Here is a 23225-nt window from a genome sequence, read left to right on the forward strand (position 1 = left end):
AAACTGAACTGTTTGATAAGTCCAGGAGTCTAGCAAACAGCTGAATTTTGACCCCTTACAGGTGCAAAGGACCTCTAATATCTGAACAGTCCAAAAGAGGGCTGGACAGCTCAGAACACGTTTTGGGGAAAATTTGGGAGAGTGTTGGGGTCACCCTGAAAGTAGTAACCAAGGTTGCTGGAAGTCAGAATGTGGCTGGTCTGCTGCTGACAGGCTGCTGTGGTCAGAGTTGCTGGACCAAGTCTGTAGCTATACGTGGACACTCAGTGTGACCTGCATGCTGGCAGACTGGTTGTGGGTGGCCCAGATTGGTAGCTACAACAGTAAAGCACTGTGAGGCACCTATGGTTGCAGGCCAAGCAGTGATGCGAGCCCTCATAGGTCTGAAATGCATCCCAGAATGTGACACTATCATGCTACATAGGATCTTCTGGGCTGAAGGGTCTCATTTCTAAATATGTAACAAAGTTAAATATTTCTAGTCTCAAAACAAATGTGGCAATAGCAGAAAACACTCTGCATACAAAAAAAATTAACTTGTTTGAAGCCCTGATAGCTAAAATAGTCATACTAAAAATACATTAAAATTTAAGAGTGCACACACAACCCTTCATCATCTAGAGGCTTGGCAGCCCCTGTTCCCGATTTATTGAGAGACCTGTCTCTTGAAATTATCTTTATGCCTAGTTATTGTCTGAACAATCACTCATACACTAACAAGTCATACCTGTACTTAGTTCCTTTCCTATAAAGTATCCCAAACCACTTTATAAAAAAGAGCCTCAAGTTATCTTTGAAAAATGTTATATTACATTATGAATATTTTTTCCATCAGATGGAGAGAGACCATATCTTCATAAACAAGAAGTAAACCTGCTAAAATATTTAGCAACACGGAGATCCTTGGATTTTCATTTATAACTGATGACCAATAGAAAACATCTATTGCAGCTTGATCTATAACCACAGAGGAGTTACAATGGAATAGTGTCTTCTCCCCTCCCTCCATGTCTCCCTCCACATTTCAGTTATTTATTTTTGCTTCATATCTCTTGCCTTGGTTTATTCACTCTTTCCTCTATTTCTTCATTTAAAATTTTTTCCTGTTCCTTTTTACAAGCCAAATACAGCATCCTCCTTACTCTTATACCCACATTGTACCATGCTACATCTTCCTCCCATTAGCAATAGTCTTCCATTTCTCACCTCTCTCCATAGGCTGTGATCTTCCAGCCATCCTACTGCTCTTCTCTTAGATGTACTATTGTGGAACACAAAACAGTGCAGCAAAGCACAGAGCATGTTGATGCCACTGTAACGCCAAGAAAACAGCTGGGCTAACATCTTCGTGTTGGTTCCTGCAGCTTGGCTGGATCTTTTTGCTCTATCTTGTACTAACAGACTTTTCACAATGGTTGGCTTCAACAGTGATAATGCCAACTGGGGTCACACCTAGATAATATGGCACCTTGTAATTACTAAGAGAGACGCAGTATTCTGAACTGTTACTCAAGTTTAACTACAATGGTGTGGTCTTGTACTCTGCTGATTGTAGAAAATAAGTCCCATTAATTAAATTATTATTTTCAAAACATTTTCAATAAGGCTAACTACTGCACAAGTTCAAAAGAGAAGTTGCCTTTCAAACAGATCCATCAAACTTTTGAAAATGATTTTAAGGCCTTCATGTCCTTTAGAACTTTATTCCAAATTCTTTGTCTGGATTATGGCCAAAAAGTTAAAATTTGAAAACAAGAGGAATTAAAGGGTTTTCACTGCTCTGGTTTTACCTTTTTTTAAAAAATCGTATCCAAGATATCAATTTTAAACCCTATGTAATCTGAAATGGCCAAGTTATCGAACCACCTTTATAGAAACGATTTTATCTTTAACATCAGCAGTGTTACTGGTGCTGCTGTAGTATGGGGAAGAGGAAGGATATCATCTAAAATGGAACTCTGAGGAGGTGGTGTTAAGCTGAAAGGTCACCACCAGTCAGTCTCTCTATAGCCGTTAATGAATGAGAATGGTTAGAAGCACCATTAATAAGTTGTATTTGAAGCATTGTAGAGTCCCACAGATAGAGCAGCTTTATAGTAAGCACTCCCCATTTCTTCACCAGAACTTCCACACGTATCTCAGGCTGAAGATAACAGAATAGGTGTTCAGCACACCTTTGTATTGTGGCACATGCAGCATCTGCTCTAGCACCTTTTCATCTTGCATGTCTGATCTCTTCAAGGGCAGTTATTGAGGTGGGAAGGGAGAGAGAACAGATGTATAGATTTCTAGACTTCATACAGATTAACAATATGCCTAACATTTCACATTTGAAATGTTAAAGTCAATTTATTAATTACGATGAAAGTCATCAGAAGAGTATTCTCCTGAAATTAAAAGAGTTTGGTTTTTTTCCTTCAAAAATGAAAACCAATACATGCTTGGTAGAGCCACAGATGCTGTGGCTTTCCTGACTGCCTCTTTCTCCCTACATGTGTCCACGCATACTAATGACACAGCCAGTTCAGCAAATTCAGTCTAGTCACTATCTAAATCAACAGGGTTGTAATCAGGGTCATCCTCTTCATCGTCCAACTCCAAGTCATCCATTTCCTGGAACAAGGATTCATCCACTTCCACACTGTTTCCAGCTGTAAGGGGGATGGGGGGGGGGAAACAAAATGGTGTTTTATTATGGATTTTTATGGAAACAAGAAAAAGAAAATTAGGGGTTTTTCCTTCATTCTTCAAACAGAAAAGAAAGACACGTTGCTCTGCTACTTCTCCATCAGCTAGCTCAGTGGTTTTCAAACTGTGGTCCGTGGACCCTGGGGGGCCCGCAGACTGTGTCTAAGATTTCCAAAGGGGTCCGCAAATGAAAAAAGATTGAAACCCTCTGAGCTAGCTGAAAAGATCAGATTGTCTAAGAACCTTTGTGTCCTCTGCTTCACCACAGAGAACAATTCCCAGGTACCAGCTATTTAAAGTTATTCCATGTTGCTGGTCCAAATTTAATGAACTTTACTGTTTGATTCATGCATGTTTACTTGAACAGAATGGGGATAGATGGAAGAACAACCACCCCCTAATTTTTTATTAACTAGAATAATGACGCTTTCCCCACCTCAGTGCTTAACAGAGCTGATTGTGACATAGGTAAAATATCCACAGCCCATTGATGAACTGATGTTACCACTGCTAGTTCCAAGAGATGGCAATAGTTCTAAATTATCCAATTCATTCTAAGATAAGTGCGTCAATTCCTGGAAGCTGCAAGGTCTCTATTGCCCCAATCTTGCAAACACAAGTGTAAGTAAATAAATAAATAAAATCAATGGGATGACGTGTATGAAGTTACTCTATGCTTAAGTGCAAAATATGGGCCTATGGGAATATTAGAAACACAACACCTCAAACACTACATCTAACATAACGCCACACGTCGCTTTCAGGACAGCAACTACTGGAATGTTATTTGAGAACATTTGACCTACAGCAGCTTAGAAGAATGCTGGTTAGACCAACATAAGATCTCTCCATATGCCTCAAGCCTCCCTCTTCTCAGCACATCAAGCAACAGTCTAAATTTTTCCAAACGAATTTAGCTCACAAAGCAGTATCAGTTACTTTATATAAAGGGAAAAATTGCAAAGCTATATGAGATTTACAAGGAAGCAACAAAACCTGACAAACTTTTTTCTTTAAAGCCAACCACCCTTTTTCATACATCGATCCCTTGTTATTTGTTATGCACATGAAAAATAAAATTATATTTTAAGGAACTGCTAAGGCTAGACTTATGGAAAAAAAACATGAAAAATATATTCAAGAGTTCTACATTTAAATCAGTTATGACGTCTAATGGGAAAAGGCGAGCAGATAAAATTCAAACACTTGTACTTACACACACACACACACACACAAAAACCCTGTTTCAAGGTTTCAATGGTGGTAATAGCAAGTCGTAGGGCTTGTCTACACTACAGGTTATGTTGGTATAACTTATGTCGCTCAGGGTTTGAATAAGCCACTCCCCCGAGCAACGTTAAGTTACACTGACCTAAGTGCCAGCGTGGACACAGCTACCACCTCTCACAGAGGTTGTTTTATTATTCCAAAAGAAGAGCTCTCTCGGCATAGAACATCTTCACCAGACCCGCTACTGCGACCCAGCCTATGCAGCTGCACCACTTTAGCGCTTCTAGTGTAGACTAGTCCATTGAGATACTGGAAGTGCAGCTTTGTACATTTTCATATTTCCTTCTGACAGCTACGTAAATGACTGATAAAACCTCCAGTATGTCACAGCGGGGTCTGCATGGAACAACGGTGACATCTACTGGCCACTTAAAACAATCCCAAGCTTATATTTCTCACCTGTGCGTATTTCACAGGAGGCCTCTGTTTTCAATTAAAAGGTAATAATATAGAAAAGGTTTGAGATTTATCCATCCCCTTCCCATTGTGTATTAATGTCAGAGTTACAATATGGCACTCTATTAAAATGGAGTTATTTAAAACTAAACCGCAGTTTCTTACTCATTCTCATGTTGTCATGCACACCTCAGTTGTGCCCATGGTAGAGGACACCAGAGCAACATCCTCATTTAGGGCCAGATCCTTTTCTTACTGAAGTCAGTTGGCGTTTTGTCACTGACAGGAGCAGGACCAGATGCACACTGAATTAGGGCCACTATATGGTTTAAAAGTTAATGCTTTAAAGTAAAGGTCATTTACATGAAAAACAAAACTTGGTGACGACCCGAATGCCTTTAAACAAAATGTGCATAGGGGTCTATTCTTCTGCTATAAAGTTGCTGACATCATCATCAACATGGCAGGACCTGCATAAAAACACACTCCCCAATTTGTATTCAGAGTTTTACCGGCCAATATCAGTGACAAAAAAAAGTTTGTACTGTTTTTTTACTTCTGATAGACCTAAAGAGTCAAGAAAGCTAAGAGACAGCTGAACTCTATTGCTTCTTGTGCATCAACTGACTGAGTTAATAAGGCCTTAACCACGTGGGAAAATTATATTGGTTTAACTTAAAACTGGTTTAGAAGAATATATATTTTGCTAATGCTCTCAGTGTTTGGGGTTTGTTTTTTTAAAAAACACTATTTCACAATATTTCTACTAAAGAAGTTCTCCCCATATTAAACAAACATTTAAGACAACTTTTAACCACAACTAAGGCTAGGATTTAGTCACGGAGGTGACGACAGTCACAGATTCAGTGACTTTACCGGACCTCTGTGACTTCTATGCTGTCGGAGGCAGGACTGTGCGCCCCTGCCTTTCAACTGGGGCTGGCAGGAATCAGAACCCTGCTGCCCCAGTTCCATGGCTTCCGCCGTGGCCACACGCCCCAGCCCTGTGGCGTCCCAGGCTTGGCAGGGGCTGCAGCCGGGGCCACACGCCCCAGCCTGGTGGCTGCGGTGGGGCCATGCTCCCCCCACCCTCCACTGTGACCGGGTCTTGAAAGTAGCTGCATTCGGGGCCACACACCCTATCCTGCAGCTGCGGCCAGCTCCAGAGCATGTGCTGTGTCCCCACCATGGCTGCGACCCCACTGCGGCCGCTGGGACTCCATTCCTCCCCTCTACCTAGCTCTGCCCTCCCAGTTATTTTTAGTAAAGTCACGGACAGATCATGGGTTCCGTGAATTTCTGTTTATTGCCCGTGACCTGTCCGTGACTTTTACTAAAAAAAACTGCGACAAAATCTTAGCCTTAACCATAACTAAGCTACACAATTTGAAGTTTAGTCAGATTTCTAATCAAATCTTTCAATAGTGCAAATAACGGGAAAAAACAGAAGTTTACCTTCTTCTAAGAACTGAATGTCAGACGTGTCAAGATTATGATCGGTTTCAAATAGTTGTTTTCCTAAAAGGAATAATAAATATTAAAATTAGCGATCGCTTGGAATGTAGTTACTAAAATCATGTAACATGAAATTTTGTTAGAGTATTTTAGAATTTTGATATTTAAATAACATCTAAGTAATATTTGATAATTTATGTTCCCTTGGCATTTTGCTCAGATTATACTTGGACCAGATACTTCTTTGCCTATCTTGTCTATTAAATTTTAAGCTTTCTGGGCAGGTGTTGTCCATCTCGCTGGGATTCCTTCCCTTACAGGTGAGACAGGCCCTGGAAAAGGACTCCATGCAAGAATTAATGCAGCCTCAGGTGAAACCAATGCTGAGATAAGAGATACACCACCACTGTCTCCTCTGGTTTTGCCTGCAGCCTGGAGGCCACACACAATACTCCTGAAGTGTCAAGGAAGAAAGAATATGGTACTGTGGATCCATCACATCTATGCACAACAGGTCAGATTGTTGTCTCCATGCACTGACTTGGGCCAATCAGGCCCATGTTTGTTGCATTCAGCAAGTATTTGATTCCCCTTCCTACCATGTGTCCATGTAAAGTAAAATGGAACCTTTTATAAAAATGGACATGAATCTTTCCATGCCCACATTACCTATCTTCCGAGAATTTAATGGGATTCATTTTATACTGATTCTACAATCTACTCAAAAACCATTTAACATGCCTAATGTTCATATTAAATTGCTTAAGACATCTCTATTTGTATTGCTACTACACATGGCTTCTGAAAACGTTAGATTTAGCAAAATCCTTTCAAACATACATTTCCATGAATTTAGCCTAATAAATTAAAAAAACAACAACACATATCCTCACAAGTTACATGAGGAGAAGCTCTGCGTGGCTCGAAAGCTTGTCTCTCTCACCAACTGATGTTGGTCAAGTAAAAGATATTACCTCACCCATCCTGTCTCTCGAATATCTTGGGACTGACATGGCTACAACTATACTGCAAAAAACTCTGACACTGCAGGGGCCAAATCCAGAGGTCCTTATTCAGTCAAACTCCCATCCAAGTCAATACCTCAGGATCTGAAGCCACATCTCTGATATATACCTATTCCACACAAGCTACACCATTAGTATTTGCTTTGTTGGCACAACCCTGGTTCTCTTCATGCACAAGCAAATTGGCTTAAACACAATGAAATGATGCATTTCAGCTATGCGGGAGGCCAGCCAGCAGAAAGTCTATATATGGTCTTCACCCTTTCTGTGCCATGGAGCCAAGCTCTGCAGCATTGCCCTGATTTTAAACATGGAGGGGATACTTTCAGTGGGCCAGCATGGTCCTAAAAAGAGAAGATATGGATCTACGAGGCTGTAATCCCATTGGAGGGAAGGGGTCCAATGACAGGTCATAATCACTACTCCTCTCCAGAGGTAATTGCTGCAGCCACAACCAACCTGTGCAGTTGTCTGGGGGTGAAGATTTCCTCCTCCATAGACAGTTCCTACAGGTAACTCAGGCTTTGCCCATTTGATATCAATTTTGCCCCCTTGTGGCATATGGGCAGACTAAACCAAATTATACGGACAGTAAGAATATTGCAACACCACCAAACCCTGCTTCTCAATCTCTCAGAGCACAAGAGATTGTGTCTTCTTTATACTAGTTACCTGTCTCATGCATTAACAAATATATCACCTATTTTGTAGAACGAACCAGAAACAATACCAACATCTACATTCAGCTGAATAATTTAATGTGGAGCTGGCAATCTGTATGTTCCAGTTCAATACAGACTATCCTACCGTAGCACTCTCCATTTTCCTCCCCTTTCCAATTTTCCTCACCATTCCTTGATGCTGTGAATGGGTTTCATGTGAGAAATGGAAACATTTAGGACTCACACTTGCTCCAACATAAATGCTCAAGCCTCCTTTCTAAGGCACAACAGTAAGACACTAACGCTCAATTTACAAGATAAATCTTCCCTGTTAACAATCAGACATTGACTGGCGTCTGACAAATCTTTTAGTATAAAAATTAAAATTCTTGGACATGGTTTCATTATCTGACATACTGGTCTGATAAGTTGGCAAACTTGGAGAAAATTGTAAAGTCATACCACTTAATTTATTTTTGCCTGATTGCTCTTCTTCTTTCATCTTTTTTCTTTTAATTTCTAGGAGCTCTGCATCAAACTTTGCTTTCCAGCTTAGGAAATTCTCGATTGTAACAGGAGTGCCATGGAAACATAGCTGCAAAAGAAAAAAAATTAAGAGCTCAGTGGCAAAGCAAAGAGTGAAGATTAATATTCTCTTTACGGTTGAAATTATTGTATACCAAGAAGCAGTAACTACTAGGCACCAATTTTAACTAGGTTTCTTATAGCAAATTAACCCACACTACAGTAAGACCAAGGGCTGGTCTACACCCAGCCGCTAGTTCGGCGGCTGGGGATCGAAGTTCTGGGTTAGACTTATCGCGTCTGGTCTGGACGCGATAAGTCGAACCAGGAAGTGCTCGCCGTCGACTGCGGTACTCCAGCTCGGCGAGAGGAGTACCGCGGAGTCGACGGGGAGCCTCCCTGCCGCGTGTGGACCGCGTCTGAACCGCGGTAAGTTCGAACTAAGGTATGTCGACTTCAGCTACGTTATTCACGTAGCTGAAGTTGCGTACCTTAGTTCGACTTGGGGGGTTAGTGTAGACCAGGCCCAAGTGAAAAGTGTGACATTCTTGTTTCTTTTTACGTGTGGCTTGCAAATTTATTCACAGAAAACTACTGTAGAAAATCCCTGTTTTGATTTGGATCTATAATGTAATACCAATAAGATAAAGCAGCATATGCACAGGTGGGTAGTGCACCTTATTAGTGGTTTAGGTCAAGTCACAAGGAACAAGGGGCGGGTACATGAGTGGTAAGGATGGACAGATATGCTTTGTATATGAATATTTGCTATTCAAATTCCTAAAACCACAGAACAAGTTTATATTTGATATCTGTACCACAGAGGGGGGGGTGAAATATACGACCAGCAAGACTCCTCCTCTATCATGGAGGGAGAGGAGAATAATTGTTCCTTCCACCACCACCCTCATGTGGAAACTACATAGTGACCCTGCTGTGCAATCACATTCCTCCATACTATGGGGCTTCCAGAGTGCTTTGTGCTTGTAAAAGGCCACAGCCAAACCCTCATAATGTGGGCTTTCAGAAATGCAGTGCACTCTGAGGTGTAAATACCAGGGAAACACCAAAGAGCATGAGTGTGTGAACAGACCTACAGTGATGGGATCCCAACTGAAGGGATATTGAGTCCTACAGCCCTCTAGCTGCTACCGAATGAAGTGATGGAATTTCTTCTAACACATCTTGAGAATGGAAAGAGCTACTTAGTGGTGGCAAACAAATACCAGGCTACAGTGAATAGGCTACTGGATCTGGCTGACACTAGAGGTTGAGCCATCCAACTTCCTTTCCATCAAGTCAATCGACCGAGACAGAGGAATGGAGTTATCCTATCCCCCTTCTTGGTGGCATTCATGTTATAAAGGAGGGAAAGGAGGCATCAGAAAACTGTACAGGCTGTTCAAACCTTCAACAGCCGGCCACAGTGCCCCAGGGACTGTTCAACATCTGAGAACAGTATGAGGGTAAATGGAATATACTCCAGTCCCTTCTGCTCCTTATCCCTTCCTTCCACTTAAAATGAAAGCCACACGGAGGATGGCATACAGCTGGTTAACGCCAGCTCTGCACTAAGTGGGCACTCTCTCATTTCAGGGAAGAATATTTGGCTAGAGGGATAATGTGAGTGTCCACTCTCTGTGCTGTTTGGGGGTCCAAAGGGAGTGGAGTGCTCAGAGGACATGCCCCAAGCTTTTAAAGCAGTGCCAGAAGCTATTATGCATTCAGTAAATACCAGAAAGGTTCAACCTGGAAAGTGCAATATTTATGATTTATTAAATCAATGAAGTTGTGCTCAATGTGTGGCTACGTCTGAACTTTTAAATATTGCTTTTGGTTCTGCTAGTTGTGTGTGTCTGGGACAATTCTGCTACTAGCCAATCCTACAGCAACTTTAGGAAGGAAAACCAGAAAATTGTTAGTTGAAAATGGAATACTTCACCCACCTTTTCTGCCTCCTCTGCTTCTCTTTCCTTCTGTTTCTTTTCCTCCTCTCGTCTTGTTTTTATTTGATCCACTATTTCATTTAATTTCTCTTGTACAGCTGACACTAGAGTGAAGATCATTACCATCCCCAAGTTCTCTTCTGCCTGCAACATAAAAGGCGGCACCCTCAGGCAATTCACTAGGCAAACTCATTGTGGACAGAGAGGTTACACCTTCCGCCTGTCTGGAAAGTGTTTATGCTTAGCCCTGTAGGAATGCAAGTTTCACTGCTGAATTGCCTTGCACCAGTTTTGGAAATTGAGTCAAATTTATTTCACTGGTTTAAGCCACTTAAAATGATCCCAGGTGAAAGAGGAGGGAAGAGCAGCAAAACATCAGCACTGTTCTCTCAGGTCACTATTAGGAATGTAAATAGGGTTTAAAAATAGTAACCGTTAAACCTATTAAAATTCTATTGTTTAAACGATTAACCGTTAAGGAGTTCACATAGGCGGGGAACTAAGAGTGCGGGGGGTGTTGCAGCACTCCCACGTTTTACGTGGGATCCCCCTGCCGGGACCCCAGGCCAGCAGCAGGACCCCGGGTGAGGGGCCGGTAGCGGAGTTTAATCATTAACCGAAACCGTTAAGACTGATGCTTACTGGTTAACCGGTTAAACTTTTACATCCCTAATCACTATCTTCACAACAAGTTATTAATCCCATCTGATTATAGCCCGCACTCTTGGCAGGAAGGTGATACAGAGTGCTGCTAATTAACCAAAAAAACCGAAAATGTTTGTTAAATTAAATAATTTTAAAGCAGGTGGGGACGGAACTCCCGAGTGATGAATTCCTAGAGTCATTCTGGGTATGTCTACACTGCAGTTCAAAGCACGCCTTCCAGCCCAGAAGACTGACTTGTGCTAATGGAGCTTGAGCCAGCACAGTAAAGATAGTGAAGTGGACACTGTAACTCTGGAGGAGACTCAGGTTAGTAGCTCGAGCTCAGACCCAGGGGGTTGGGTGGGCTGGAGAGCCCAAGCTGTAACTTCCGTACTGTTATTTTTAGCAGGCTCACTCTCAGCTGCAGGGTAGACATACTCACAGGTGCTTACTAATTACCCGCACAAGCCAATACGGTAGCTAAGGCCGCATCTCAGCACTGTGTCCCCAGTCCTCACTGCTCTTACCAGTCCTACGAGAAACATGCATGCTAGGATCAGTCAGCTAGCTCACAGTTAGTAGCAAGGTCTTGTCTTGATTTTAGTTTCTATCTTAAGTGCCTTAATACTTCCTTATACTCTAGTTGTCCAAAGAGTGAGTTTTCCTTTATTTTGGAAGTCTTAATATCAGGCAACTTACACAAAACTGTTAAATACAATCAAAGGCATCTGTGCTAAGCAAAAGTTGTGGTGCAAGAGAGGTGTTAAACAATTTATTTAAAGTTTTGTTGTTGTGTTTGTGAACCCTAACATAGGAGCCAAGTTAACTCTACTTTGTCATACTCAGAGTTTAAGGCCAGAAGGAACCACCAGATCATCTTGTTTGATCTCCTGGACATCACAGGCCACGAACACCCACACACTAAACCCAACAACCAAAATTAGACCAAAGAATTACAGCCCACAGTAGACTAAACTATTACGTGCCACTGGCAGAGAATAGGAGGGACCAGTGCTCGAGACCTCTGCAATGGCAGGGGATTCATTGAATGAAATATACCCAGATGATCCTGATAAGCTACCTGCACCTATGGCGCAAAGGAAGGCAAACAACTCCAGTGTCACTGCCAATCTGACTTGGGGGGAAATTCTTTCCCACCCCCAGATATGGTGATCAGTTAGACCCCGAGTATGTGAGCAAGAACCAGCCAGCCAGCCACCTGAGAGAAAGAATGCTTGATGCCACCTCCGAGCACCAGCCCACCCCATCCAACGTCCCATCTCCAGTCATGGCCATCTCTGATGCCTCAGAGAAAACGAAAAGGAAAAAAATGGGGTGGGGGGTGGGGAGATATGGGAATCCCTTCCTGATCCCAGCAAGTGATTGGCCGAAGCCCTTGAGCATGAGATTTTAGGAATATCAGACAAGAACCAGAAAGGATCCCCAGGGCTGCAGCTGCCAAGCCCTACCTCCCCACCATCACAAACAACTCTCTCAAACAATCCTATTTGTAATTTTGTCCATCTCTCTCTTAAAACTAAGTTGTTTGCCCCACATCTCCTATTGGGAGGCTGTTCCAGAACCTCATTTCTCTGCCAGTTAGAAACCTTCTAATTACCAGCCTGAATTTGTTGATGGCCAGTTAATACCCATTTGTTCTTGTGCTAACATACGCTAAAGGACTAAATAGCTCTTCATCCTCCCTGGTGTTTACCCCCTTCATGTATTTATAGGGAGCAATCAGATCCCATTGCAGACTTCATTTTCTTAGGGTATGTCTATACTAGAAACATAAGTCGATCTATCTTAGGTCAACTTTACCACAGAAATTACTGTGGTGGTGCATGTCCACTACCCTCCTTGGGTTGGTGGTGTGTCCCCTCACCAGGAGTGCTTCCACCAAGAGGGGCAGTGTGGGGAGCTGAAAACCCGGTTTCTTAGCTCTGCTGACAGCTCCCTGCCGGGCGCCTGGCTGCCCCCCAGCAGCCTGCTCCACCCCATCCTAGGGGCAAGAAGCCATTTGGAGCTTCTCGCCCCTAGAGAGCGGGGTCCAGCTGCCCCGATTTCTTGCCCTCCCCTGAAGCCTGGAGCCAGGCAGTCTTGTCAATATCACGGCTCAAGAAGCTGTAAAATTTACAAGGCTGCCCAGCTCCCGGCCAGGCGCAGGCTCCAACGGCCCGGTCTTCTCGGGAGCAGGCTCCTGCCACCCAGACTTCTCACTCCAGCTTCCCAGGGGAATGGGGACAGCTGGGCTCTAGCTGCCCTGCTTTCTTGTCAATTTCAGATTCCTGCTGTGAAACTGACAAGACAGCGAACAGCCACAGTAAGTAATGCAGTGTCTGCACAGACTCTGCCTCACCCTAACTACACGGACACAAGCCCTAGGCCTCTCGTGGAGGTGGAGTTATGATGTTGGTGTAGTAGGGCACTTACATCGTCAAGAGCAAGGCTGTAGTGTAGACACTGACATTGTAGTGTAGACCAGGCCACAGGCTAAACAAGCCAAGCTCTTTTAGTCTGCTCTCATAAGATAGGCCCTCCAATACCCAATCAGCCTAGTAGCTCTTCTTTGTACCTTGTTTAACATGGCCATTTCTGAAGCTTGATCGTGCATCTTTATGTGGCTGAACTGTTATTCTTACATAGCATTTTAAAAAATCATCATCATGTTTTGTTTTAAATATACACTATGCAACTTTTTATAATGGTCAAAAAGCAAAGTCTTAGGGTTTGGAAAATTAAACTCAAGTTAATGTCAGAGTCACTCCCCACAGCAGAATGTACAAACCAATTCATAAGACATATGCTCTTCTAAGTTAGCATCAGAATTTACTGTCCCTAATTCTCAAACCAATGATTTATGAAATGACATCAATAGAAGAGTCGATATATTCTTAATTTGCCTTACCTGTTGTTCTAGAAGGCTTAATATGTCTGTGACATCATTATCTTCAAGGTTCTCCTGGGAGAATATTTCATAAAGTGGAGTTTCATCTGGATATTTTTCTCCATAGGTAAATTTAAGGGTTGCCTGGACAGCTACGGTACAAAAGGCAATCTTAGTGTGACAGCCTCAAACTTCATAAATATTAACTCTTAATGCTTAGGTTTATATTAGAATAACAATCCTGTTTTGTTTAACAATCCACAACAGGTTTTTAAATAAAAACAGTAGTTTAAAAATGGAACTATCACCTTACATACATGCTGTAATACAACAGTTGGTTTGAATATAATATACGAATCTCAACTCATCATTAACCCTCAGATGTGCTATAAAAGTTACCCATTACACATGAGATAATTCTTAGCACTTACTAGCTGTTTACATGTGCAATTCACATTAGAAATAGTAATTAGTCTACGTAATACTCCTCTGAGGTACTGCAGATCAGCAAGCAATATCCCCTTTTAAAGAATAAAGTAAGGCAGAGAGATTAAGTGACTTGTCCAGGGCTAAAAAGTGGGCCAGCAGCAAATCCAAGATTAGAATTCAGCAGTTCCTTGCTCCCAGTTCTGTGCCAATCTAGTACACCACGCCACCAAAAAGATTTCTTACTCCGAACCATTATATAGCCTATTTGTACCACAACATTTGGTATGTAAATACCCTAGTCAACATTCGTACAGTGACCAGAGACTGAGTACTGAGCAGCTAGTTTGTGATACGAAGACATACTGAACCATTATTGTGACTGACTGACAGAGCTTCCTGCAGTTTTGAACTGCTATACACTTCAAATCTACACTTTACATACACTGTCATGTTTACTGATTAAGGACCTGCTCTTACTGACTTCAACAGAAGCAGGATCACACCCAGCCAACAAACAACTACTAGTGATAGGTTTCAGAGCAGTAGTTGTGTTAATCTGTATCAGCAAAAACAATGAGGAGTTCTTGTGGCACCTTAGAGACTAACAAATTTTGCCTCTATATTTTCCACTTCATGCATCTGATGAAGTGGGTTTTAGCCCACGAAAGCTGATGCCCAAATAAAGTTGTTAGTTTCTAAGGTGCCACAAGGACTCCTCATTGTTTTTACATTTCTAGTGGTAACAGTAAGCTATACTTTAAACATCACAAGGAATTGTTCTGATTGGGCAAGTCACAATCTACTGATCAGAACATATTAACAGTGGATTAAGAGTTCTTAAGTAACAGATCTAGGAAAACATAATCGTAAACTATTCTGAAACACCAACTACCGCTGTAGCCCTACCCGATATTCAGAGCCCATTTACAAGAGGACAACCAGATTTCCTACAGCAGGTTATTTCACATTATATCTATTAGAGATAACCCGAAGGACACAGATTTTTGGGATAATATTTTAAAACAATCAGGCCTTATAATTTCAAAAGTTATAAAGAAAAGTTTTCCCCATGACCAACTTACTTTCATCATTTTCTCCTGCTTCCGATGTCACTGTGATAGTGAAACTTGTTGGGTTTTCTGATAATACTGTTAAAAAAAAAGAAACAGTAAATAAATGAGAGATTTTTGAAGTCAGACACCTCTTCTTCACTAGCATATTGGTGCTACCTTGTTCCTATTATTTCATTAAAATGGAACATCTTTAGGTCTCTAAGAAGCCTCCAATACATTAATTTTTTTTCCTCAAGATTAAGAATTTTCTCTTCTTGATGATGTAATGTGTCTGTTTTGTTCTTCTGCTATTACAGAGTGTACATGTAGTACCAATCTCACACAAAATATTTGTCCACCAAAAGTATATAGACACAGTGCAAATCCAGTTTTGATTAAGTTTTTCTCTGTGAGGATATAGGAGAACAAATCATTAGAGTAAAAGAAGGTTAATATGTCTGTTTATGAATTAATTATATGCATACTGAATACCAGGTGCCTTCTGGGTCTAAATGCATTCACTACCTATTCATTACCAGTCTCACTGATGAGCAGAAGAACTGCAAAGGGTGCATTTCTATCTTTATTACAGGAAGAATATGTAGCAACTCTACAAAATAGAAATCAGCTCCTATTGATATTTTTAAAAAGCCACCAGAAAAGTCGGAAGTACTTTTCAGAGCAAACAGAAATGCTTGGATCCTGCCTCAAAGAATCAGCAATTTAACTTTGGAAGTGATATGACAGGTGAAGGAAATTCACTGCTGACATGAACAATTCAGAGATAAAATTTAAATTAACCTAAGACCACAAAACAAAGTCCTAATCACCAGTTACACACTTTATGACAGGGGTTCTCAAACTGGGGGTTGGGACCCCCTCAATGGGTTATGAGGTTATTACATGGGGGGTCGTGAGCTGTCAGCCTCCACCCCAAACCCCGCTTCACCTCCAGCATTTATAATAGTGTTAAATATAAAAAAGTGTTTTTAATTTATAGGGGGGGGGGGCCGTACTCAGAGGCTTGCTGTGTGAAAGGGGTCACCAGTACAAAAGTTTGAGAACCACTGCTTTATGAGGACTATGTAGGGAGCCCCTAGAAGAGCGGCACCACATGGGGGGGTCTCTGACAACTGTGCATAATCTGGGAAGAAGGATGGGCACATGAGACCCACAATTTTGCAGATTAGTGGCTCCAGTTCATTGTACAATTTTTTCAGAGAGGCTGTAGCACATTGCCTGGAGTAATGGCCACAGGGGATGTTCTGGATCTTCACTGGGAAGATAGAGTGAATTTCACCTGATTATTCAGGAGTGTAAGCAAGTGAAAAAAATGTCATGAAAAAGTCTTAAAATCTGACCTAAACCCTGTTGTTGCTGTTGCTGCAAACTGCAATACACTTTTTTCTGGGCTTGAGGAAATCCTAGCAGTGAGAGTTGGCTCAGCTTAAATGGCATTTTATAGCTTTAATCTATGACTTCATTATGTTCAATGATTCTGCATCTTGAGTCACTGGTAATAAATTCATATACCTTTGGCTTACCAAGCTAAAATAATTTCAACACAGATTTTAAAAGGCTGAAATAAGCAGCAAGACAATTAAATAAGAATCTGAAAAAGAAAGAAAGAACCCCAGCACTTGCACATTTAATTAAGTATAGAATAAGAAGAGTTCAGATTTACTGCCACTTCCTTTACCTCACAGGTCTTTACAAAGCAATAAGCAAAACTGAATTATTTGGGGGAAGCTCTGTGTCTTGTGTTTTACGGGGGGGGGGGGGGCGCAGATTAGATGATCACAATGCTCCATTCTGGCCTGTGAAACTATGAAAAAAAGCCAGGTAATGGTAATGCAACAAGTAGGGAGGCAAAGCGAGCATCTGTTACCTGCTCAGCAATGCCACATGCCTGGCGAGGATCAGAAACGAGAAAGGAAAGCTGAGCAGGGCATCAAGTTAACTCATTTTTGTCTTTAATTTCCACCCAAGTGTCCACAAGAGCCCTGCTTGTAAAGGCTCGCCCAAAGGTGCTCGCCCTAGATCTTCGCCCGCGTCCTGCTGGAGCAGGGTGAGCTAGGAGTGCTGTGGCCTAGCAGCAACAAGGGGTGTCACAGAAACCAGACTGACACACGACGCGAAAAGCAACTCAAGGTCAGGAACCTAGGAGGGGCTGGGAGCAGCCCGGGGCCAGTGAGAACTAACCCAGTCGCTCTGCTCAGCGGGGCAGGTGGCAGAGGAGCCAGCCCGGGTCTACTGCCCCCTGCCCCGGGGGAAGCCTAGGGTAACTCCCAGGACTCCCGCGAGGCTTGTGCCGTGTAACCGGCGTATTTAAAGAGGACCAGGGCCCCCCGCACCCGTTGGACCCTGTTTGCACCGGCCCGGGGGCAGCCGCTGCTAGGTGCGTGGCTACTGCCCCCTGCGCTGCGACCCAAAGCGCAGCTCCGCCACCCCAGCCCGCGGCCCCCTTCCCCGGCACGCAGCCGGGAGGCGGTCGGGGAGCTGCGCGCTGTGCAGAGAGGGGCCCTAGGTCCACCCCCGCCCCGCTGCAGGGAAGCTTGCGCCAGCCGCCACCTCGCCGGGTTCCCCCCCGCGCGGCGCCGCGGCTGACCCGTGAACGAGTCCGGGTAGATGGACTCCAGCGCCTCCCGCTCGTTGCGCTGCTCCTCGCTGAAATCGGTCATGGTCCCGCGCCGCCGGCCATGGAACGCTCCGCCACGGCCCAGCCACCCGGGCGGCCCGCGCAGGCGCACTCTGCTCCGCGCGGCGGCGGCTGCCGGGGCGGCTCCCCAGGCAAGGGGGAGGAGCTGAAGCCGTGACACAGTCACAGCTCTGTTCTCGACCGGGCAGGTCTGAGCTGCCCTAGGCAGGCAGCCGCTCCCCTCCACCCTTTGCGGTTTGTCTACACGTGGAGTGACTCCGGATTAGCTGTAACAGGCACCCCGCGTGGACACTCGCTCCGCTTAATCTTAATCCGTTTTTAAATGGGAAGTTACTCGGGAAGAGCTATTGCTGATTCACTCCGTGCGTGCACATAGTGAAGAATAAGAGTGTTTTAGTTTGAAGGACTTTAAACCAGTGTAAACTAGCGAGGCTAGTCATCCTTTTTGGAGCTGGGCGTCAGTCCTCTTTTGGGGTTCTTTGTCCCCCGACCTGGACAAAATCTGACATGCTTTGTCCAGCGCCAGACAAAACTATCTCAGATTTTGTCCCAAGTTTTGGCTGACACTGTACAGTGTGACTTCCGGTGTGACTTCCAAAACACCATGCAGGCAAAATCCCGTCAGTGGGGTCCGGGGGTGATGTGCCCTTAAAGAGGGCCACACGCCCGGTGTGTGTGCAAGCTCAGCCAGCAGGGGCGGCCCCAGGCCTTTTCTGGGAGTATCAGCTCATCCGTTATGCAGGGAATGTCGGCGTGGCCACCCTACCCATAAACTAATTCAGAATAAGGCATTTTTGTTCTGGAATAAAAGTACCTGGCAAGGAGTTAACCCAGAGTCGTATCTGCCTAAAATCCACACCCTGCCTTCATCCACATTCATCTTCAAGTCTAGACTCATTGTGGTTCTCTAGCATTGACAGCCCCCTCCCGCTTTGCTGTTCTACCTTTCCCGGCCCCGCCCTTGGCACGCAACCAGCTTCGCTTTCGGTGGGCCTCACTCGTCAGTGGATGTGTTAGGTCTGAGCCTGTCACGTGTCGGGCGAGGGCTGCAGGGTGCACCGTGGGTCACGTGATGCAGGAGTCTCCTCATTTCCGCCTCTGCCGTCAGGGTAGCCTGGCCGAGGCGGGCGGGGGAACGGGAGTGACTCACTGGGGCAATGCGCGGGGCGGGGACGAGCCTTGGTCTCCAGCCGGTGCTTGCCGAGATCTGCAGCAGGGGACGGATCAGGGCTTTGCAGGGGCGTCACCGTCAGTGCTGCAAAATTCAGATATTCTGGCTCCTAATCTCTACTATTGCAGAGGCCAAGCTGGGGAGTGGGCCTGGCGCCGCACTGTCACTGGGCTGCTCATAAGGAGGCAGTGACTCTGTTAGCACAGAGGGTGTCATGGGGGGAGCTGGCAGAGGCAAGGAGTCTCTCTTTCACAATTCCACGCTGGATGGCTGAATTTTCAATAAAAATCTTCATTCCCCCCATACTCTCATGAAGTCTCACCGACCCACTTACTTAGATCACCTTTAAGCACTTTGCCTCAGGTTAGCCACCTGTTCAACTTACATAATACTTGACTTCAATACCCATAATCAAGGGGCACCATTAATTTAAATAAAAGCAGTTACAGGTACTAGAACTTCCAGACGCATTCTGCCAATGGTTTTGGTTTTGCAATCACATATTCCAGTTTTGAATAAATAATCTCTCCTCTATTACTGCATAACACCCCACCCCTCCCCATCCCCACAAAAACGGACACAACTGCAGAGAGAAAACAATGAAAATGACTAGATACAAATTACTGTCAAGTGCATGAAGTAAATACACTGAAAAAGATTTTCCCACTAATCTTTGGTTTTAAGGGATCTGGTGTAAATATAGTAGCTATTCTTTTTCCAGAAAGAAGTGAGATTACCTTAAATTTAGTGCCCCTTCAATGTTTATGAGGAGCTTTGTGAGACTTAGCTAGGAGGAAATAACATTGCAAAGTCTTATTAGTGGACTATTTCATGCCTTCTGTTTTTAATCAGAGTTGCAATTTTTTAGTGGGGAATTATGCTTAAAAATAGTTGACAGTTGCCACAGTATAACCCATGATTTGCATTACTTGGTGTATATTTTTTACTACTACTAGTCACTGATTTCTAATTGTTACACAGATGTGTGTGTTCTGTTTCTTGATGCCAGATGTATGAATACAATATACAGTTTTAAGCCCACATCCTGAACACAGTTACTCTACACATTCATAACTTTAAGCATGTGTGTAGCCCAATTGAATGAATGTGCTTAAAGTTTAGCACGTGTATGTTTTTGAGACTTTAGTATAGGCTGAAGAATTTTGAACCATTTTGAAAGCACAGTCCACCAAATGTAGTCATACAACACAGCACCCTGTTTAGCAGAATGCTGAGCAACTGAGAGATTTGATACTTTGGATGGTGATTGAAGCTATTGATATATTGCCATAATAACTACAAGATGGTGATGGAAAACATTAGTAATTCACAAAATGTCAAGAAAATTTGTTGGTCATGAAAATGGCTAATGTTATGAGTTTAAGAATTTGGTGACTCTTCAGCAAAGGGAGGGGAAATACTATTAAACTGGTTTAAATGCATTCTGCATTACTTAATTGGCAAAAGCAATGACAATTTATAATCTTTTGGCTGTAGGGTTGCCAGGCATCCAGTTTTTGACTGGAACACCTGGTCAAGAAGGGACCTGCTGACCAGGCTGCTAAAAAGTCCAGTTGGTGGCGCAGTGGGGCTAAGGCAGGCTCCCTGCCTGCCCTGGCTCCACGCGGCTCCCGGAAGCGGCTGGCATGTCCCTGCAGCCCCTAGTGCAGGGGCGATCAGGGAAGCTCCATGCGCTGCCCGAACACCAGTTCCGCAGCTCCCAATTGCCGGGAGCCACAGCCAATGGGAATTGGGAAGGGGGGGGGGGTGGCATGGCGCGAGCAGCGAGCACCATGCAGAGCCGCCTGGCCGCCCCTACGCTTAGGGGCCAGACATGCTGGCCACTTCCGGGAGCAGCGTGGAGCTAGGGCAGGCAGGGAGCCTGCCTTAGCTCCGCTGCACCGCGGACTGGGAGCTGCCTGAGGTAAGCCCCCCTCACCCCCCCACAGTTGGAGTCTGCTCCAGCCGCCTTCCTCTGTGTAGAGCCTTGAGCACACAGAGGGCGCTCTATATGCAATCCTGGTCAAGGGAAGGGTGAGGGGTTGGGGGCAAGGGAAGAAGTGGTATGTGGCTAAATGACCCCTGTCCACACCTGCAATACAGTATATAGAATGGTTTTAAGATAAATCAGTTTGCTGTGATTATGGCCATCACACTCTTCTCCATCTGTTTCACAAGCTCTAATTTTTCCAACAGCTGCTTTTAGGAGAGAGAAAAAACGGACAGTTTGAGCTCTAAAGTGAAACTGGTAAAGTATGAATTGATTTTGGATGAGGTGACTCAGCCTTCAGCAGACATAGTTATTCTGCTCCATGCCATCTTATTGATTTCTGATAGTCACAAGTTCTTTTGAAAGCTGTGCCTTACTCTGCACCAGTCTAAATGTACTTCAGAAGAGAAAAAACATGCCATCTCAAACCAGATAATTGCATTTTTGTTAGCAACAGTACCACTCTCTCAGGAATACAGTTCTCTGTAAACTTTGGCAGATGGACTTCAGAGGCTAAGTAGTATTTGTAATGACTACTATATAAACAAATATATTATATTTGATATTATAAACAAATTTCAAATCCCAAAATATCAACTGTCTTTAAAAAGCAATCACTAATTTCAAATATTTGACTTCTATTTTTGGAGGGGAAACTGCTTGTGGGAGACACTGTCATGTTAATTTAGGGTTTGTAAACATAAGAGTTTATAAAACATAAAATCAAGTAGAGATATCTCCATGAATTTAAAAAAAAAAAAAGCTTTCACACCCAAGTACAGCTTATTCTTAACCCTAAACATTGCATCATTTTGCTACTATGCCACATGAGAGCCATGAAAGTAAAACTGACTAGCTTGGTTTTTATTGTCCAAACACAGAAAATAGAAAAAATAAAAAATATATAGAGTATTGGTGGAATTTTTAAAAGGAGCATAAGAAAGTTAGGTACACAACTCCCATTGAAAATCCTAGTCTACACATTTAAAGTGTTCAATTTTAATATTTCATGGTGTTATCTGTATAACTGCAGTAAGGACATTTGTTTAAAAAAATGTTTTTAACATGACAGTCTCTCCCCTAAAGTGAAGTCAAATCAACTTTCCCTAGAACAGTTAAGGTACTGGACTAATAATGTGGAGCAGTTATGTTTATTTTTAAATTTGCTGAATTAGTCATGTAAGTCACAGATACATTTACACTACAGCTAATTAATTCTTGTAAAAGCCAGAAGAAGTTTCTCACACAGAATTATCAAGTGGTAACATACTGCATCTCACCCATTGATTACGTCTTATATGCAAATCTTTGAGTCTCCAAAATCCCTGCTTTTGTTTGTTTACAGATTTTTAAAAAACATACAAAGTCATGCTCACTTAGATCAGTATTTTAGCACAATCCCTACTCCTGGCTCCTGTATACGGAGCAGAATATGGCTAAACAGTAATTTTCTATACATAATGACTGTTTATCAACACACAGTCCAAGTGTTTTGGCCAGAGCCACAATGACTCAGTGGTACAGATGCAAATAGAATTCAGCTCTCCTGACTCCCAACCCAGTGTGTTATCCACTATTCCACACTACCTCTTTACATTACAGGCCCTAGGCAGGAAGAATAGCCCCTGATCCTGCAAATACTTACACACATGTTAACTTTAAGTATGTGGCCTCAGTTGGAACACTCATATACTTAAATGTGTTTAAGTCTTGGGGCTATAGATTGTATACTTAGAGAAACAGTGTAGGAAACAACCTATGACACATGCAGGAAGCTGCTCTTATTATAACTGTAGTGTTCAGAGGCCACAATCAGGATAACAGCTCCTTTGTAGCAGCAACTATACAAATGTATGAAGATATGAGTTCTGCCCTGAAGAGTTTACTACACAAGCCCCTGTGCTTGCAATGCATTGTGCATGGACAAATCTCTGCATAACTCGTGGTAAGGTCAGGGCCTAAAAGTAATGCCCCTTCTAGCACTGTGATCCAGTGAAATGCAAAATCATTAGCTACAATTACTAGTGGTACAGAAATATACACTGAAACATTTGGGAGCATTCTGCTAGCAATATTCTCTGTTGTAAGTACACAGCTTGTTGTATATGCAGCTCAGTGCTAGTCAACACACAAAGCTAATACTTCTTTAATGCCATCTGCAGAACTTGTTGCCAATACCTTTTGAAGCTTTATGTTCTCCCAATAGCACATGATTTCCACCTACTGTATTTATAGATGAAAGACAATTCATGCACCACTTGAATTACATTTCTACAGGGTTCCCCCCTCCCAGGGCCGCCAAGAGGATTCAGGGGGCCTGGGGCAAAGCAATTTCGGGGGCCCCTTCCATAAAAAAAAGTTGCAATGCTATAGAATACTATATTCTCGTGGGGGCCCCTGCGGGG

General features: G+C 43.3%; 1 protein-coding gene across 1 annotated transcript; it reads right to left on the minus strand.

Annotated features, from left to right (window-relative positions):
* Nucleotides 1-2298: 2298 nt before the first annotated feature.
* Nucleotides 2299-17758, minus strand: RWDD1 (RWD domain containing 1). The gene is made up of 7 exons (XM_024200490.2): nt 17609-17758; nt 15031-15096; nt 13541-13671; nt 9988-10131; nt 7979-8111; nt 5830-5892; nt 2299-2651 (listed from the first exon to the last, which is right to left on the minus strand). The coding sequence occupies exons 1-7, from the start codon at nt 17679-17681 to the stop codon at nt 2539-2541; spliced, it is 723 nt and encodes a 240-aa protein (XP_024056258.1). The 5' UTR covers nt 17682-17758; the 3' UTR covers nt 2299-2538.
* Between the last annotated feature and the right edge of the window lie 5467 nt (nt 17759-23225).

The sequence above is a fragment of the Terrapene carolina genome, unplaced genomic scaffold, assembly GCF_002925995.2.
Source record: "Terrapene carolina triunguis isolate 2854851 unplaced genomic scaffold, T_m_triunguis-2.0 Scaffold42, whole genome shotgun sequence".
NCBI classification, from domain to species: Eukaryota; Metazoa; Chordata; order Testudines; family Emydidae; genus Terrapene; species Terrapene triunguis.

Coding starts and splice junctions, on each gene's coding strand:
- RWDD1 (XM_024200490.2), bottom strand. CDS start 17,681: ATGACCGATTTCAGCGAGGAGCAGCGCAACGAGCGGGAGGCGCTGGAG. Junction 10,132..13,540: donor TAAGCCTTCTAGAACAACAG/GTAAGGCAAATT, acceptor TTTATGTTGCAG/GCAGAAGAGAACTTGGGGAT. Junction 2,652..5,829: donor CATTCAGTTCTTAGAAGAAG/GTAAACTTCTGT, acceptor TCCCCCTTACAG/CTGGAAACAGTGTGGAAGTG.